General features: G+C 43.7%; 2 protein-coding genes and 1 pseudogene across 3 annotated transcripts in view; 1 reads left to right on the top strand and 2 right to left on the bottom strand.

The window, feature by feature from the left end:
• The first annotated feature begins 213 nt into the window (after window positions 1–213).
• Window positions 214–4,342, top strand: GDF1 (growth differentiation factor 1). The gene is made up of 2 exons (XM_060785090.2): window positions 214–675; window positions 2,794–4,342. The coding sequence occupies exons 1-2, from the start codon at window positions 399–401 to the stop codon at window positions 3,579–3,581; spliced, it is 1,065 nt and encodes a 354-aa protein (XP_060641073.2). The 5' UTR covers window positions 214–398; the 3' UTR covers window positions 3,582–4,342.
• Window positions 4,343–5,708: 1,366 nt separating this feature from the next.
• The window catches only part of UPF1 (UPF1 RNA helicase and ATPase), a 48,748-nt gene continuing 35,043 nt past the window's right edge, over window positions 5,709–19,413 (bottom strand). For both annotated transcript variants that reach the window (XM_060785091.2, XM_060785092.2), the window contains exons 20-24: window positions 16,122–16,203; window positions 13,130–13,291; window positions 11,495–11,712; window positions 10,110–10,229; window positions 5,709–8,126 (exon numbers count right to left, since the gene is read on the bottom strand). In XM_060785091.2, coding sequence (XP_060641074.1) covers window positions 10,113–10,229; window positions 11,495–11,712; window positions 13,130–13,291; window positions 16,122–16,203 — 579 coding nt within the window. In that variant the 3' untranslated portion in view covers window positions 5,709–8,126; window positions 10,110–10,112. The remainder of the gene's footprint in view (window positions 8,127–10,109; window positions 10,230–11,494; window positions 11,713–13,129; window positions 13,292–16,121; window positions 16,204–19,413) is intronic.
• Window positions 13,313–16,115, bottom strand: LOC132781123 (tuberin-like; annotated as a pseudogene).

The raw sequence follows: 19,413 nt of genomic DNA, 5'->3' as shown, positions 1-19,413 counted from the left end.
GTAGTTCACCCACATCCTTATGCAATTTCTTATGGGAGCATTCATACAAAACAAAAGCAAAGATTGGCTTTTCCCCCCTAATAAATAGTGTTACACATTACCAAACTGATATTAGGAAACTTCCCAAAACACACAATGCCTTTTTCAAATAACCCGGGCACCACCGGGTCCCCAAGCTAGTGATAAAATAAAATACAGTCAAAGATGAAAATGAGCGAACTATCCCCCTCAATGAGGTAGGAAAGGGTTAACCTTCCCAGCTGCTTCCTGTTGAGGATCAAAGGGGGAGACCTATTCTTATGGACCAAACCCCATTGAGCTTCTCACTCCTCTCCTTCCTCCCAATCCAGCAGCATCTTTTATTCCTTTGCAAAGGTTGAGAAAAGGGATCCCATGCAATGAGGTCTTGGCTTTTCTGCATGGCTTTGGTGGAAGGCCTGGCCTTGCTGGGCTTGGCTTTGCAGAGCCAGGAAGGGTCCTTCTTCCTCAAGGCTTTAAACCTCAAAGCCCGGCCTAGGCCGAGGCCTCCAAGCAACACTACGCATTCGGTGCCTCCTTTGCTCTGGAAGATCTTCCAAAGGAAAAACAGAGAAAAGGAAGCCAAGGATGATGGAGGCTGCTGGCTGGAGGAGTTCAACGCCCCCGGAAACATCGTCCGCCTCTTTGCAGATCAAGGTATATATATCCCATTGGATTCATTAATAATTATTATATTTTATTGTATTCAGAATATTTTAAAATATTATTTTGGCCATTTTATTGTAATGGTTTATTTATTTTATTGTTTGAGAATATTACTATATCCATTATAATATGTAAATAGTTTATTTTATTTTTTAGTTTTTCCCCCAGGTATATTAAAAACATTATTTCAGCCATTTTATTGTAATGTGTTTATAATAGTTTATTTTTTAGGATATTTTTAAAATATTAGTAGAGCCTTTATAATATGTAAGCAATAACTTATTTTATTTTTCAAAATATTTTAAAAACTTATTTTAGCCATTTTTTCTGTAATATGTAAATATTTTTATTATTTTTTCATATTTTAATTATTTTATTTAATTAATTATAAAATATTACTATAGCCTTTATAATAGGTAATTAATAATAATAATTTATTTTATTTTTTGAGAAACATTTTTTAATTTTATTTTTTTCTGAATATTTTTAAAACTTATTTTAGCCACTTGTAATAGTTTATTTTTTCAGAATATTTTGAAAATATTAGTACAGCCATTATAATATGTAAATTATTTTATTTTTTCAGAATACTTTAAAAATATTTTTTTTCGGAATAAAATTTATTATTTTAGCTATTTTATAATATTATTAATAATAGTTTCATTATTTTTGCAGAATATTTTTAAAATATTAGTACAGTATAGCCATTATATGTAAATAAGTGTTTATTTATTTTAGAATATTTTTAAATTATACCATCGGCCTCTTCCAAGCTGTGCCCAGGAGGGTCTTGTCATTGCCCTCCACCAGGCTGCCATGGCTCCAGTGGATTTGTTCTTTGTTCATTTTGGCATTGAATGTTTGCCACTGTTACTTTTGTTGTAAACCACCCTGAGTACTTTTGGGAAGATAGGGAGGTGTATAAATAAAGTATTATTATTTTAAAAATATTTTAGCCATTTTACTGTAATATGTAATTTTTTAAGAATATTTTAAAACTTTTATTTTAACCAATTTATTATAATAGTTTAATTTTATTCATATTTTAATTCTATTTTTTCAGAATATATTTGTAACATTATAGCTATTAAGTTAATAGTATTTTATTTTTTCTGAATTTTTTTAATTATAGCCATTATAATATGCAAATAATAATTGTATTTATTTCAAAATAACATTTCTAAAATTATTTTAGCCATTTTATGAAAATACATTAAACTAAAATACATTATTAAAATGAATTATTTTTTCAGAATATTTTTAAAAAATTATTTGAGCCATTTTATTTATTATTATGAGACACATCAAATTTAATCTTAGCTGGTGGAGTCTCCTCTGGAGGTTTTCAAGCTAGATGGCCATCTATCAGGAGGGATCACATGGTGTCATGGCCTTAGGATCTCCTTCCCAACTACGTGATTCTGCATGGTTTGGGTCCAGGATGACTTCTTCCTATATATTTAAAACCCCCATAGGTTCCCCCTAGCCAGTGTGCCTCTGTATCTGCCTATAGCTTATGGGTTGCTATTAAGAACTACGTGTTTGTTTGCCTGTCTATAGCTATCTATCCAGACATCTGTCCATCAAGATATCTATGTATATATCTATCCATCCATCCATTCATTCTATCCACCCACCCAGACATCTATCAATCACTTTCTGAATCTATAGATCCATCCAGGCATCTATCTATCCACCCATGTATGTATGTATGTATGTATGTATGTATGTATGTATGTATCTTTCCATCCGTCCACCCATCCAGGCATCAATCAGTCCACCCAGACTACCTACATATATCTATCCACCCACCCATCCATCCAGATATCTATGCAATCTATGTATCGCTCTATGAATCTATAGAACTATCCATGCGTCCATCCATCCATCCACTCAGGCATCTATGTGACATACATACATCAGTCCACCACCCATCCAGATACTTGTCTGTCTGTCTGCCTGCCTATCTTTCAGCCCCCTAACTTCTAAAGTGCACCTCATTTACAGAGATGTTTCTATGGGGGAAAGTGTGACTTGGAACGGAGGAAATAAGACAATAGTCTGGGCCTTCATGGAAATTGATTGTTTTCATGACCGCTTCTTTTCCAGGTGGCTCCGTTCACCTCCAGGAGCCCCCCTTATGCCTGCAGAAGCGGCTCTATTTCAACCTCTCCGCTTTGGAGGTGGGTGAGACAGTGACAGCGGCCCGGCTGGAGATACGCTTTCGCCAGAACCGCTACCGGGCGGCCTCCACCTCCTTCGATCTGCGGCTCTTCCGGGTGACTCGGGCGTGGCTGAAGGGGATGTCTGGCCACCCCCACAGCCGCCGGGCCTTACTCTCACAGTCCTTCCTTCACGTCCACAAGTCCTTTGCTTTTGACGTGACCCTGGTGGCTGGCGAATGGCAGACGCCATCTCAGAACTTGGGCCTGGTTCTGGAGATCGCCGCCCAAGATTGCTCTGGTCTGGACTCCTTCCTGGAGGCCTCCCTCTTCGTGGTCTCGCTCTCCTCAGACCAGGACCGCTGCCGGAGCCCCCGGAAGAAACGTAGCGCTTACTACGTCCCGCCTGCCGCTGGCGCCAATGTCTGCAAGCCCCGGCGGCTTTACATCGGCTTTGGCGACGTGGGCTGGGAGAACTGGATCATTGCCCCGCAAGGTTACCAGGCCAACTACTGCCTGGGCGAGTGCCCCTTTCCACTGACCGAGGAGCTCAACGGCACCAACCATGCCATCCTCCAGACCATTGTCCACTCCTTGGACCCCCAGGGCACCCCCCAACCCTGCTGTGTCCCCGTCCGCCTCTCGCCCATATCCATCCTCTACTACGACAACGACGACAATGTGGTGCTGAGGCATTATGAGGACATGGTGGTGGATGAGTGCGGGTGCCGCTAGGCTAGGCATGGGCAAACTTTGGCCCTCCAGGTGTTTTGGATTTCGACTCCCACAACCTGGAGGGCTGAAGTTCGCCTATGCCTGCATATTCAGGTGCCAAAGGGCAGCTCCTTTCCCCGTCAAAGGCCGGACGTATATTATGAGACCCCTTTACTGCTATGTTCTGGCCCTATAATGCCCCCACTCTTAACATAGCTATTTCCTTGCTTTATGGGGAACGCATCCGTCTCGTTTTCTCAGATTTACCATGACAAATAGTATAGGAAAACATCGGACGTGTCCCTGCTCTCTGATATACACTCCGACACTATCGTGTCGAGATCCCTCAATGGGAAGTGTTACAAATGTGACACTTGGCTTTTAAGTCCTGATTCTTCCCCTCAAAAATGGCCCATTCCCCCAGGTCTTCTCTTTTAAGATACAAGAGGCAATTTTCACAATGTTTGGAGAGTCCAGTGTCAACCCTCGATTTCCTTCCCTGTGGTTCTCAACCTTGACCAAAGAATAATAGTTCTTGCTCCTATACCAAATGTTTTGTTCAAACCCAAATGTGCGTGTTTTGAAACTTGTGAATATTTCCATACGGTTTTAAAATATCATGTTTACCTCAATGGTTTGTGTTGAAGGAATGGCGTTAGAAGCTCCCTTGCCATAACTGGCCCAAAGTGAGGAGAGCGGCCACATCCTGTGGGATTTTCATACCTTTTAAGGGGTTAAGTCCCCTCTGCCTATGTATTAAAAGCATCCTTTGTTCTAATAAAAAAGCAAGTGCACGGAGTGTTTGCCACTGTTAATGCTAGGGCCATACTGTACCTTCCATTGACACTTCTGTGTCAAGATGTAGAAATGCATTTCAGACAAAGAGACTGCTGGGGTTTTGACCAAGGAAAAAAGGGAATGTGATTATTACATGATGAAAAAAAGCTGCGCCTAATTATCCGGTTTCTCTTTTTAAATAAAATGCCTGACCTCCGAAAGGGAAGGAAGAGGAGGAGGGGTGACCCAGCCTCAGACAAACAGCCCTGTTTCTTTCTCATTCTTTAAATTGCCTTTAAATGCAAGAGGAAGGGGGAAAGAAGATTCCTCATTCTTCTGAGCCCTTAAAGTAGAAAGGAAGGAAGATCCAAGTTCCAGAGACATTCATTTTGGGTACTTTAAATTGACTTACAACCTTGGAGGAAGGCAAGAGGAGAGAAGAGTGGAGCTCCAGAGATTTCAATTTTGTAGGCTGGACTTTAGCACAGCCAGGTTAAACCACCAGCTGCAGTAAATCTTGTCAATCCAAAGTTGACAGTTTGAAGCTTGGGTCAGGGTGACCTCTTGGCCTTTAGCTCAGCTTCAGCCAACCTAGCAGTTCCAAAGAACAAAATGTGAGTAGATAAATAGGTACTGTTTAAAAGCAGGGGAGGTATTTTAAGGGACCCCAAAGGAAAAATCATGGTGATCCGATGGAAAAAAGGAGGGTGTTTACGAACAAAAAGGTCTTCGGCAGGGAGATGGAGTGAAAGCACCCTCCATGGATGGAACCGAGCACAAGCCTCAGAGATGCCGAGGATGGGAAAAAGCCTATATATACACCGCCTTCTATGTACAATTGTCTGTGTATAAACAACATTGAATGTTTGCTATATATGTATGTTCTGTGATCTGCCCTGAGCCCCCTTCGGGGTGAGTAGGTTGAAATATAAATACTGTAAATAAATACTGCCCTTCTGGCCAAAGAGGAAAGAAAGAGGTGAGAAGAGTGGTGCTCCAGAGACCCCCCCATTTTTAAAACTGCCTTTTGTCCTTGGAGGAAGAGGCAAGAAGAGTGGAGTTCCAGAGAACCCCATTTCCTACTTTTTAACCACCCTGCCTTTGGAGAAAGAAGGAAGGGGGCATCAGCCCCAAATAATTCTGCAACTATTATGCAGGGAATCCTAAAATAGCAATTTTGGGGACCCCCAAAAAGGGAGGTGTGACCATTACGTGATGGCGACTATTACCAGACGGAATACACTGCAATTGTCATACCTTTTTAAAATATACCTGGGGTTGCGAGTGGAAAAAGTACCAAGAAATCCCAGATGGGACAACTCTTAAATCCGCCAAACGCCCTTAAGAGAAATAGAAACCCCCTCCCAAGAGTGAATGCAAGAGCTCTTTATTAAGTTGATGACAAACAGTTTTAAAAAACAAAAAGGAAACAAACTGGGACCAAAAGGGGAGGGTAAAAACCAGCTTCAACACCGCGCTATTATTGGCGACCGGGTGCTGTTTTTTTTTTCAATAGAAAAAGAAAAAGAATGACTTGCAACAGAGGGAAAGAAACCCAGCGCAAAGCGGAGGCAAGCGTCGATAACTAGAGGGAGGGATCGGGGAAGTGGAGGCGGGAAGAAAACGGGGTACATTTAATCCGCAGAGGGTCAATAATGGGGAAGGGGAAGGCAGCTATCACTTTAAAGCCTATCTCAAAAAATAAACCTACGCAGCAGCCTACCTGGGGGGTGGGGTGGAGGAAGGGGTTCGTCCTCCAACGGTCCAGATCGAGAGGCAGCCCCTCGGCAGGACGTTTGGCTTGCAGCCCTTTTCCCGGAGAAGTTCAAATCTTGGAGACCCTTCTTGTGTATTTCCTGCCACCAGCCTGTCTGCTACAGCACCGACGTTGCACTTCTGTGGCTGGAAAACAAGTCTCGGGCGGTTTTTTATGTTATTTACTTTATTCCAAAAGGGATCTGAAATCCCACCTTTGCGGGACGGGTCTTTTTTCTTTCCTAGGAAGCGGGATGGGTTTCTTAAGCAGAGTGTCGTCTGTTTTACATTCGTGAAAAGTAACCTCGCATTCCTCAAAAGGTGAAACGACATCAGAAGAAAGGGGGGAAATTCATACGGATGATTTTTGTACAAAACCGCCTCTCGAGAGGCAAAAGGGCCGAAGTCGAGTTTCAGAGGCATTGTTGGTGTTTTTGCTGAAAAAAGCTATCAATGCGGATTGTAAAAAGGAAAATGTTTTCCGTCGCAAAAAAACAAAACAAAACATTTTTGGTCACTTGAATGTCGCGTTGTTTTCTTCTTTTCCGTGGTCTCCGGCTGTTTCAACTTCTCCTTCCTGCAAAACATCACCCCGATATCCTTGCAATAACTATCTGCTCTCCACGCCACTGACCTGCTTTGAAATATTACTTTTTGATAGAGAACCTTTTACTTCAAAACCAATATAATCTAGTCCCCCCTCCTCCTCCCTTTTTGCTAAAAACGCATCCCCCAACCCAGCGTCCCTCAGGCCAAAGATCAGCTCAATCTACCTTTTCTTTTTGTGAAGCGTTACGTCTTACAGAAAAAGGAAGAAGAAAACAAACAGCAGGGGGAAAGGGAAATAAAACCCCAAAACGTTGCGCGGAGCAGAGCCCAGAAAGAAGTAGCCGATAAAAGCAAGACAAATGTCCTTCGGAACCTAGAAAGCGCTGACTTCCTTTCCGCGACTCTCCTTCGGGAGAAGAGGGCGACCAACTGGACAAAATCGCGCCAAAAAAAGAGTGTTCTCAAAGTTAAGCAGCACGCTTTTTTCTTATATATATGTGTGTAGAGATATATTTATAGATTTTTCTACTCAGCTTTTCAGAACAAGGGTTTTTTTTGTCCCGCACCCGCTCCACTACCAAGATACCATTTCAGAGACAAAAAAGGGTCTAGAAATATATAATATATATATCCAGCACTTCTCTCTCCTTTAAAAAAAAAGTTGGGGGAAAAAAGAACCACTCCATCTTTTCACAAAAAAAGAAAAAAAAAAGAAAAAAAAAGATCCCATTTTTGCAAATGCGAGATTCACAAAAAAATAAAAATAAAAAAATTGCCAAAACCACTCCGTCTCAGAATTGGGTACCAGCCGAGAGCGGAGGACCGCTTGCTCTGAAGGAAAAAAAAGAAGGAAGGGAAAAATAAAAATACAAACAAAGGGAGAGACAAGTACACAAACCAACTCTGAGATGGAGGGTTTTTTTCCCCTTCCCTCTCCCGCCCTGCTCTGAAAAGTAAAGCCCTGCTCGCAACAATGAGAAGAACGGAACATGAAGTGAATCTTGCTTCGAAGGTCCTTCTCTCTTTCTTTTCTCTCTCCTCCTTTCTCTCTCTCTCTCTCTCTCTCTCGCCTCTTCAGTATGTTTGTTGATGGCGGGAGTCCGCTGACCGACGGCCGCCAGCCGGTCCCTCCTCCTCCTCCTCCGGTGCTCAGCTTCCCATCTCCGGTCATTAGTCTCCTCTCATCTCAGTGAGCTAGCAGTGGGCTCTTTATTGTGTTTTTATTATTATTATTCTTTCCTCTTCTTCTCTCTCTCTCCTTCGCACGCGCTCCTTCCTTTCCCTCTTCTCTCACTCCTCTCTCCGTTGATGTCGCTCTCTCTTTCTCTCTCTTTTCTCTACCTTTCTCTCTCTTGTTGCTCTCACAAGAGTTGCTTCAGTTTTAGCAGTGGAAAACAGGTATCCATTTTATTTTAATTTTTTTATGACCCAGAATAAAACGCTGTGGAACTAAGCTCCACGCAAGCTTAGCTCTTCTCCTTCAACCTAAAAGGAGGAAAACAAGAGGGAGAGGCGGTCATTGAAGGGCTGTTTTGAGCACCCAGCAATCTTTAACCTACGGCCCTCCCGATGTTTGGGACTCCAACTCCCACAAGCTCCTAATGGTCAGGGATTCTGGAAGCTGGAGGGCTGAAGGTTGATGAGTCTGGTCCTGTCTCTCTCTCTCTCTCTCTCTCTCTCTCTCTATATATATATATATATATATATATATATGGCTAATGGGCAAAATGGTGCTGCAGTGGCGCAGTAGGTTAAACCGGTAAGCTGCAGAACTGGCTGACAGGAAGGTTGGCAGTTCGAACCTGTGGGATGGGGGTGAGCTCCTGATGTTAGGCCCAGCTTCTGCCAACCTAGCAGTTTGAAAACATGCAAATGTGAGAAGAATAATAGGTAACAGCGGGAAGGTAGCAACACTCCATGTAGTCATGCTGGCCACATGACCTTGGAGGCGTCTACGGACAATGCCGGCTTTTTGGTTTAGAAATGAGGATGAGCACCACTCTCAAGAGTCGGACTCGACTAGACTTAATGTCAAGGGGAAACCTTTCCTTTAATAATGAGCAAAATGGGGATTAGATAAGCCTTTCCTCACCAGGCTTTGAAATATAAGGATCCATGGCCAAGAGGTTATTTCCAATATGGCTGCCAGTATGGATCTGAGACCTTTAGGGTATGTTTAAGGCACTTGTCTAAAAACAACTAGGTTCTCGCCACTTCGGCATTTGGGGGCTATCATTGTGTCTGTTGGGAGGGTGTGCCGGAGGCTGAAAAGAATCTCCCAAACACATCTCACTTGCTCATCCCCAACTTTAAATGGTTATTAGTGTTTTACCCCATTCTTCAGAAAGCCTCAAGAACACAAACCCTTAACCAGGGGGTGTCAGATTCCTTTTAAATTGAGGGCCACAGAAGCCTTATGGATGACCCCATGGAGTGAGAATCCGTGAATAAAGAGGGCCAGTATAATTTTTTTCACATAGTGGCTAGTGCTCTTTGGTTTTTACCCAATTTGGATCCCTAGATTACTGTTATTGTTATTAACAGTAATCATGCGATTTTCCTGCTTCTTGGCAGAGAGTTGGACTGGATGGTCCAGGAGGTCTCTTCCAACTCAATGATTCTATGATATTTATTTATACCCCAGTTTATCTCTCCTCGCAGGTGACTCAAAGCAGCTTAACACAAAAGCATTAGCATACAATTTAAAATATACCAATATGCAAACATTAAAACAGGATTAAATATGAACAGCATTTGGAAATTTCCAGTTAAAAATAATTAAAAACCAGATGTCACTGAATGACAACTCCTATCACTTTCAGTTATCTGCCATGCAGACTGGGGATGATGGGAATTGCAACCCAACAGCCCTTGTGGCTCTTGGGTAAGAGGGAAAGGCAAAAGGACATTCTAAAGCCAGACACAGATCCACAAATCTTGCATTTAAATTCTTACGCCCCTGACTGCAAACGGAACGAACTGCATCCCTACCTATGTTCCTGTATCCTGACTCCCAACATCTATAGTCCTTCCAATGAGGAATACAGGAGTTCTAGTCCAGCATTAGGAGGGATGCATAAAAGGACACAGTGGGCCTTCAGTTTGACACATGTGCCATAAACTGACCTCCGCTTGGAAAAAATACTTTTGCAGACTGTATTTTCTCAGCACATTTGTTTTGTGTTCATGCTCAGAAGGTCCCCAAAAGCCAACTTTCTCCGAGCTACAGACATACATTTTATTCAAGAATGAGACCAATATGTAGGGGAAGTCATCTGGAGTGAACTTTTGCCTGAAGCTGGGACGGAGCTGGAAAGTCCCAACACTACCACAATCCACTGTAATTATAATTCAATCATACACTTCTATCCACAGCAGCTATCCCAAAAGGGGAATGAATCAATATGCCAGGCATACATGGATTAGAGAGAGCAAATTCCAGGGAAAGTGCTCAATTAATTGCCTTACATTTTAATACTGTGACAGTCCGGTCACTCCGTGTTGATAAGCGCGCTCCCCTTGGTACGTCGAGTCCTGTGACAGGGCCACATCGATCTGGGACTTGAACTCATCGCCCAGGTAGCTATCCTGAAGATGAGCAGAAAAAAAGGTACATGTCAACAGCTGAAGATGGGAATGGAGACACGTTTCTTTCAGTATGGTACAAAATCCACATAATTTATTTTTTTACGCACAACTTTGCTTTTCTGAGTATTCTAAACCGCCATTTTGTCGAGAAAATGTTGGGGCACAATAGAAGCACCTGAGGAGCATCAGAGCATTCCTGACAATATCCTGATAGGTATCTTTCCTATTCTTCTTGCTAAGGAATTGTGGGAGTTTGGTTAGGTTAAAAAATGGTCAAGTAAACTTAAAACGCAAGAAATATTTCAGAAAGTGAGTTGCTTTGAGTTTTCTGTGCTGTCTGGCCATATTCTAGAAGCATTCTCTCCTGACATTTTGCCCACATCTATGGCAGGCATCCTCAGAGTGTGAGATCTGTTGGAAACTAGACAAGTGTGATTTATACATCTGTAATGTCCAGGGTGGGAGAAAGAACTCTTGTCTTCTCTTGGCAAATGTGAATGTTGCCATTGGCCACCTTTATTAGCATTGAATGGTCTTGCAGCCTCAAAGCCTGGCTGCTTCCTGCCTAGAAGAATCCTTAGTTGGGAGGTGTTAGCCGGCCCTGATTGTTTTCTGTCTGGAATTCCTTATTTTCTGAGTGCTGCTCTTTATTTACTATCCTGATTTCAATGGAGGGGGTTCCTAGAGCAATTGCCGGCTGCATGCCATATGTAACTAGTCTGTTGCTTTCTCCATTAATGGGGGAAGTGCTGTATTTAGTCGGATCGGAAGTACTGCATTTAGTTGGATCTAATTTTCACCTTTTGGGGTTAAATGGCTGTGCCAAAATTGGGATGCACATTAGATAGATTCGCATTATACGGTCATCACGTCTGCAAACCAAGCATGGAAATGGGAGTTGGATCTGGTACAAGGGAGCAATTTTTCAAAGCCTTCTATTTGAAGGACACCTATTTGGGATGTTCCGGTTTTCTTTCATTTTAAGGAGACCCAGAGCTTTCCGCTCTTGAAGGGATTTCCGTTTTTTTGGCTGCCCCTTTTCCCATTTTTGTGTCTTAAGCGTGAGAGCAGCAGCCTCCTTTGGGTATTTGTATGAGTCTTTAGCAAATGAAATAAACCCTTAATATTTATCCATCCACACTTTCTCCTTCCTCTCCTTTTTGTTCCCCCCTCCCTTCTTTCTCTCTTTACATTTCCTCTTCAATCTAACTTTATGAAATTAGTTTTACACATTCTCCTGGTCTCCGCAACAAGATGCCGGTTACCTGGGAAAGCTCTGGCTGGGAGAGGCCTGGCTGGCTCATCTGGGAGGGCTGGCTCATGGAGATGTAGCCCTGGGTCAAGGGCCCCTGGGAGAAGGGCTGCGAGGCCACGTCTTGGCTGGCCTGGCTGTTGGGCAGGTTGGACTGGCCGGTCCCCGGGAGCCCAAAGCGATTCTTCTGCCGCCCGCCCCGGCTAGCCTTGCCCTTCAGGTTCCCCCGGCCTGCAAGAGAGCCAACAAACCACTCAACAAGTTGCACAGCAAGAGCCAACACCAGCAAGTTGGAAAAAGCACCACTGAGCAAAACAAGGGAAACCAGCAGCTGCTTTAGCAACTAACATTCCAAGTTCAAGGATGGGAACAGCAGCCCGACACAAATCTGGATCATCGGTCTGCATTTCCCATCACTGGGTATAAAAGAATCTTTACCGAATCAAGTCATACTGTATCACTATTACACTATGTAACACAATTTGAAGAAAAAAAAAGATTCTGGGTTTAAAGCGTTATTTCCCATTTATTTTTGCAGTCCTTACTTTGAAAGTTGTTCTACTTCAGAAAAATAGTTTTTTTTTTGTTTTGTTTTTTTGTAACTGCCACAAACCAGGTTGAATTGGTTGAGACTCGATGACATACTCATTGAGAAACCACAGCAAAACGTGCTTCAGGATGTTTGGGCAGCTTAATATGTCAGAAATATTAAATATTAACTAGGTAATTTTTTATTTCAAAAGTGTGAGTCAAGCACTGAAAGAATGAGTAGGCCGAAGCCTGTTAAGAGTCAGTGGGCCAAAGCTAGCATCGTCCTGAGGAGAGTGAGTAGGCTGAAGCCTGTTAAGAGTCAGTGGGTCAAAGCCAGGGTCGTCCTGAGGAGAGTGAGTAGGCCGAAGCCTGTCAGAGTCAGTGGGCTAAAGCCAGTGTCATCCTGAGGAGAGTGAGTAGGCTGAAGCCTGTTAAGAGTCAGTGGGCCAAAGCCAATGTCGTCCTAAGGAGAGTGAGTAGGCCGAAGCCTGTTAAGAGTCAGTGGGCCAAAGCCAGGGTCGTCCTGAGGAGAGTGAGTAGACCAAAGCCTGTTAAGAGTCAGTGGGCCAAAGCCAGGGTCGTCCTGAGGAGAGTGAGTAGGCCGAAGCCTGTTAAGAGTCAGTGGGCCAAAGCCAATGTCGTCCTAAGGAGAGTGAGTAGGCCAAAGCCTGTTAAGAGTCAGTGGGCCAAAGCTAATGTCGTCCTAAGGAGATTGAGTAGGCCGAAGCCTGTTAGAGTCAGTGAGCCAAAGCCAATGCCGTCCTAAGAAGTGTGAGGTAAACTTCAATGCAAGAAGCCCCAAGTTAAAGGCCTCGTTATTTACTACAAAGAATAGCCTCCTATAGAAGAGGTAACATTGGTTTGTGTGTTTTGTTCTTGTTGTCACTTTGGGCTGCTGGTGCTGGGTCATGCTGCTGCTCGTAGGTTACTCTGTTGTGCATTTATGAGGGTGGTCTTTTTAAAACCCAGGAACAAAAAATTGTGTTACATAGTGCTTTCTTGGTACACTGCTCTGTGAGCACAGAATTGCAAACCCAGCAAATGAAGAGACTGTGACCCCGTCCCTCTTTGCTTTCCACCCTCAGAGCAGAGCCCGCAAGATTCAATAACATCCTACCGGCAGCGGGACCATTGGCCTGCCCAAAGTACCCCGGGGGCGGCATGGGCGGCATCACCAGGTTGAAGGGGATGGGGATGTTCATGGCGGTGACATGGCTGGGCCCGGTGCTGATCATCCCAATCTGGTCATGGGTTTGGAAGTACATGTTGGAGGGGCGGCCTGGAAAAACAGGAGCAGAAACAGAGAAGGCGCTTAGAAAGATCTGATTAGCCAGGCTTTCCGTGCCAAAAGGCTCAGAGGCAACTTTCTCTCTAACCTGCAATGATCTGAAAATAAATGTATTTACTTTATTTTTACCCCGCTGTATCTCACCCCAAGAGGGATTCCAAATTTGGCAAACATTCAGTGCCGCAAGTATACAAAGATCAAACAAAACATACACAATTAACTATTAAAATCAATTAAATGTATAAATACAAATAAAAAGGTAAAGGTTTCCTCTTGACATTAAGTCATCGTGCCCAACTCTGGGGGGTAGTGCTCATCTCTATTTCTAAGCCAAAGAGCTGGCGTTGTTCATTGATGCGTCCCAGGTCACGTGGCCAGCATGACTGCATGGAGTGCTGTTATAAATTAAAACCAATTAAAAATGTAAAACATACAAAATGTAGCACTAATCCCAAAATCATCATCCCGGCTATTTCATATGTTGGTCTGTAAGGCAATTCTCCCTAATAATGTTTAGGTGGAGTCTGCTTTCCAATGCTCCGCTTAGTCCAACTCTCCAGGTAACAGGAAATTTCTCTGACTCTTACTGGTCTTTCATTGGCACATCTTTCCACCATCTCAAAGTATCTCTCCTGCGATCCATGGAAGTCATTCTGGTTGTACAGCTCCTCCACTGGCCTTCAGCAGGTGGCCAGAAAGTCGTGGATGATGGACTTCAATTCCTGGCTGTCCAGGTCTGCAGCTGCAGCAGCAACTGCTCCATGATGTACAGGAGGATATATAGGTTGCTTACCTGTAAACATAGTTTCCCGAGTGGTAGCCTGTTGCTGCCTGCGCGCACGCAGGAGTTACCAAATGTGTGATTCACAGGCTAGCCACACGGGGAAAGTCTGTATTTCTTGATCAGCCGTGTGATGGAAAGGACTATTTCATAAGATACAATGGCATTGGGACAAGTCATGGCCTTCAGGAAAGAAAACAGTACCAACGTGCAATGATTGGTTAATGAACACTGGAATAGATCAATGGATGATGAATCTGGATCGTGTTTTTGATGATGAGATGATAGTGAATGGCTATTGTAGAAATTGTTAATTGTTTATTGTTTATAAATTGGGTAATGTGTTAAGTTGTTAACTGTTTTTATACTGTAACATTGAATTCTTCTGTCTCTTATTGCTGTGAACCGCTGTGAGTCGCCTTCGGGCTGAGAACAAGGTAAATAAATATAAGCAAGGTAAATAAATAAATAAATAAATAAATAATGTGGCTGAGTTTTTGAGGGTCTGCAGTCGGTGGGCCCTCCAAAAGTCCATCCCCATGAAGAATACGGCCCCTCGCAGCAAGACGGTGTCCTCCATACAACAGCACTCCATGCAGTCATGCTGTCCACCATGATTCGGCACATTTTGTAGATTATGCCCCAAGTGAGTTCCCAACAGGTTCTTCATGAGCTCATGAGCTCCCAGCACGGCTCACAGAGTTCCTTCACGCTGATGGTCCAACACAAAATGACAATAAAGGCAGGGAACATTTCAGAAGGCAATTTTTTTTTAATGTCAGGAGCGACTTGAGAAACTACAAGTCAGCTCCAGCCCCCCATGTGGGGACATGAGAGAAGCCTCCCATAGGATGGTAAAACATCAAACATCTGGGTGTCCCCTGGGCAATGTCCTTGCAGATGGCCAATTCTCTCACACCAGAAGCAAAGAAGCAGGTGGTTATAACACACCGTAGCATCCAGAACCTGCAGTGAGACTTCAATATCAACAGCAGAGGACATATGGATCCATAAAAAGCAAATTGTGAGGACCATGGTGGCAATATAGTCATCTAAGTAGCAGCTGTTGAACGTGACCAAGTTGACCAGCACCAGAAGGAATTCAGACATCAGACCAACTTGCATCCAATGGAGGACAAATTCAGCCAGTTTTTCCTCCAGGTAGGTTATGTATCTCCCATTATCTGTCAGAGCCTTGAAGACTTCAACCCGTTTGTGCAGGTCTTCATTTGAAGGGCAATCTTTGATCACTTTAAAGGAGTGAGAATGGAGGACCCCCAGCCTCTGTCCCTGTCCTTGAATAACGGCATTCTGCAGGTGAAGCATGGCATGTCTGGCCTCAGTCGGCCAGTCGACTACAGCATATTCACAATAGTCTTTCAGATTGCTTTCACTGCATGCTCTTCAATTTTTTTATTTTATGCTACTTTACAGATTTGGCCAATGGCCTTAATTCGGTTGTTCAAGCCACATTCTGGGCTCAGTTCCTTGAGTATTTCTGACAGGTGAAGAGTTTGGTCTGCTTCCCTTCTGATGACGTCAAATTGGACGACTCCCCGAGGCCTAAGAGGCTCTTGAACTTCTCCTTCAGACCTGGGTCCTTGCTCTGAGGCTTGGTCATCCTTTACTGGGAGAGCATCGAGGAAATGGCTCCCTCAGCTGCTCTCTCCTCTTTCTGGTTCCCAAACTGGCTCCTACTCCCTCTATTCAAGCTCTGGATGTGATTAGGTTTCATACTAAGTATCTGCAGTTCCTGACATAAAGTTTCTTCTGAGCCTTTGGTGTAAAAAAGCCTGGCTATATCCCACAGCAACAGCTCCTCTCCCTTCCACCCCAACCCTTTGTTTACATATTCCCAATTAACAGCCTGTTAATCATTCTGTAACATGGATTCATCTGAAGTCTTATTCCTGTGAAGTCTCAGAAGGAACCATGACAGAAGATGCAAGCCACACACCAAAAAAGGTACAGGATGAGGCTGCAAGGCACAGAAAACATGGTGACCCCACCAAGGAGTCTCCGCCTCGAGATGGCTCTCACCTTGGCTGCTGCGGTCGTACACCGATCCGGGGATAATGGCCTCACGGGCATCATACATGGCGGTGGTCATGAAGCGGGCCCCCTGGGGAAGGAGATATAGAATGTCCACATGCTTTGAGCAGCAACTTGTCCCTCTTAAACAGGACAGCTATACTCAGAAAGCAAAGGTTATGAGGAAAGAGCTTTCCCTCGATATTTAGAAAAGAATTTGGGGGAAATCTGAAAGGCAGCCCATGCAAATATAGGCAAAATAGTTTCTAATCAAGAGGAATGCAAGCTACTTTCCTTACCTCCAGGTAAGCCTAGTCACAAATAGTTTTTATATTATACTAGTTTGGGTACCCAGTGTTGCCCGGGTTATTTGAAAAAGTCAAATTTTTAATTGCAAAAAATGCATAAGGTTGTGGGTGAACTACAACTCACATCTTGCCAGGCTAACCCCGAAAAACTCTATCAGTACTTAAAGTTTGTTATATTAGGCAAGTTTGCTATAGATCAGCATTTCTCAACCTGGGGGTCAGGACCTCTGGGGCAGGGGGGTTGCGAGGGGGTTTCAGAGGGGTCACCAAAGACCATCAGAAAATATATATTTCTGAGGGGTCTTAGGAACTCCTTTGGAAGAGAAGGCTGAAGATCTCTCCCCCTGACCTCTTCCTTTTTTGAAAACAGAAGGCTAATCCTGCACCAAAACCCCTCCTCCACTGTCTCAGCCAAGGGGAGGCCTGTTTCTGAGACTCCAAGCGAGGAGGGGAGAACAGGTGTGCTTGGCGCATGAAAGCATGGTGCGCACGTGTGGCCGAGGGAGAGCATGCGAGGCTGGAGGGAGGCTCGCACCAGTGAATTCCTTCAAGGCATGGAGGTTCTGTGTGGGAAGTTTGGCCCAATTCTATTGTTTGCTCTTTAATTGTAGGTGAACTATAAATCCCAGCAACTACAACTCCCAAATGTGAAGGTCTATTTCCCCAAACTCTACCAGTTTTACATTTGGGCATATTAAGTATCCGTGCCAAGTTTGGCCCAGATCCATCATTACTTGAGTCCACAGCGCTTTCTGGATGTAGGTGAACTCCAAAACTCAAGATCAATGCCCACCAAACCCTTCCAGTATTTTCTGTTGGTCATGGGAGTTCTGTGTGCTAAGTTTGGTTCAATTCCATCGTTAGTGGAGTTCAGAATTCTCCTTGATTGTAGGTGAACTATAAATCCCAGTCAACTACAACTCTCAAGTGACAAAATCAATCCCCCCAACCCCATCAAATTTTGGCCTATTGGGTATTTGTGCCAAATTTGGTCCAATGAATGAAAAAACATGCTGCACATCAAATATTTACATTATGATTCATAACAGGAGCAAAATTACGACTGTGAAGTAGCAACAAAAATGTTATGGTTGGGGGTCACCACAACATGAGGAACTGTATTAAGGCATTACAAAGGTTGAGAAACACTACTCTAGATGGATCCTTGGTGCGATTCAGTGTGCTCTCTGGCTGTATGGTAAACTACAACTCCCACTGTGGTGAACCAGTCTCCTCAAACCCCTCCAGCAGGTTGAGTTAGTCATGGGGGTTCTGAGTACAAAGTCGGGTCCAGGTCCATCATCCGTGGAGGTCACAGTTTCTCTGGTTGTGGGTGAACTACAACTTCCAAAAAGGAAGGCCAGTCCCCCCAAACCCCTTCAGTAACCAAATTTTGGCCTATCAGGTATGTGTGCCAAGTTTGGTATCAGGTATTTGGTCCAGATCCATCGGTGTTTGGGTTCCCAGTGCTCTCTGGATGCAAGTGAACTACAAATTCCCTCAAATCAAGGTGAATTTTCCCCAAAGACCTCCAGTATTTTTTGCTGGTGATGAGGGCTCTGTTTGCCAAGTTTGGTCCAATTCAGAGTGCTCTTTCATTGCAGGTGAACTATAAATCCCAGTACCTACAAATCCAAAATGCCCAGCCAATTCCCCTCAAAACCCACCAGTATTCAAATGTGGGCATATCATGCCAAGTTTGGTCCAGATCCATCATTGTTTGGGTTCATAGTGAGCTCTGGATGTAGGTTTACTGTGTGCCACAGAAAAGCGTAGGAAAGGGTTAAGGGAGAGGCAGTGAGTGGGGTCATGCAAATTCCACACCAATGGAGAGAAACAGAAACACTGGGATGTCTGTGGTGGAGGAAAAACAGAAAATCTATGATGAAAATGTCCCCATATGAAAAGCTTCACTTGGGTGGTAGACAGTATGGCGTTTGTGGGGGACATTGGCAGGGCTCTTGTAAATGTTCATGGCACTCACTATAACCTGCCATGTCATTGGAGGGAGGGTCATTGATGTCTCCTGAGTGGCGGGAGCTATAGCTGTTTGTGGAGGCAGGCAGTTGTCTGTGTAAGTGGACATCCAGCCACACACACACACACACACATTTTCACTTTTATTATGTGTATAGAGAATTATTATTGCATCACTGTTTGTGGAGGCAGGAGCCATGGACATTTTGGAGTTGTAGATACTGGGATTTATAGTTCACCTGCAGTCGTGAGCACTCTGAACTCCACCAAAGATAGACCTGGAACTAACTTGGCACACAGAACTCCAATGACCAACAAAAATACTAGAGGTCCTTGGAGGGATTTATAGGAGTTGTAGTTCACCTACACCCAGAAAGCATGAACCCAAACAATGATGGACCTGGACTAAACTTGGCACACAGAAGCCCCATGACTAACTCAACCTACTGGAGGGGTTTGAGGGGGCTGACACAGCATAGCGGTATTTGTAGTTTACTGTGCAGCCAGAGAGCACACGGACCTCACTGATGATGCATCTAGAGCAAGGGTCCTCAAACTAAGGCCCTCCAAGGTCATTTACCCGGCCCTTGCTCAGGGTCAACCTAAGTCTGAAATGACTTGAAACCACACAGCAACAACAACAATTCTATCTTATCAGCCAAAAGCAGGTCCACACTTCCCACTGAAATATTAATAAGTTTATATTTGTTAAATTGTTCTTCATTTTTATTATTGTGTTGTTTTAAAGTGTTTTTTGCACTACAGATAAGATATGTGCAGTGTGCATAAAAATTCATTCATGTTGTTTTAAAAAATTATAATCCGCCCCCCCCCCCCCCCCCGGTCAGTTTGAGGGACTGTGACCTGGCCCTCTGTTTAAAAAGTTTGAGGACCCCTGATCTAAAGCAAACTTTCTCAACATGACAAACTTAAGTAGTGATGGAGGTTCGGAGGTTAACCTGGCATGATATGATTTGCAGTTCATCCACAACTTTATACATTTTGTAAAATAAAAA

The sequence above is a fragment of the Anolis sagrei genome, chromosome X (assembly GCF_037176765.1).
Source record: "Anolis sagrei isolate rAnoSag1 chromosome X, rAnoSag1.mat, whole genome shotgun sequence".
Taxonomy (NCBI): Eukaryota; Metazoa; Chordata; class Lepidosauria; order Squamata; family Dactyloidae; genus Anolis; species Anolis sagrei.
This window is presented reverse-complemented; position numbering and strand designations above follow the sequence as displayed.

Coding starts and splice junctions, on each gene's coding strand:
- GDF1 (XM_060785090.2), top strand. CDS start 399: ATGAGGTCTTGGCTTTTCTGCATGGCTTTGGTGGAAGGCCTGGCCTTG. Junction 676..2,793: donor CCGCCTCTTTGCAGATCAAG/GTATATATATCC, acceptor CTTCTTTTCCAG/GTGGCTCCGTTCACCTCCAG.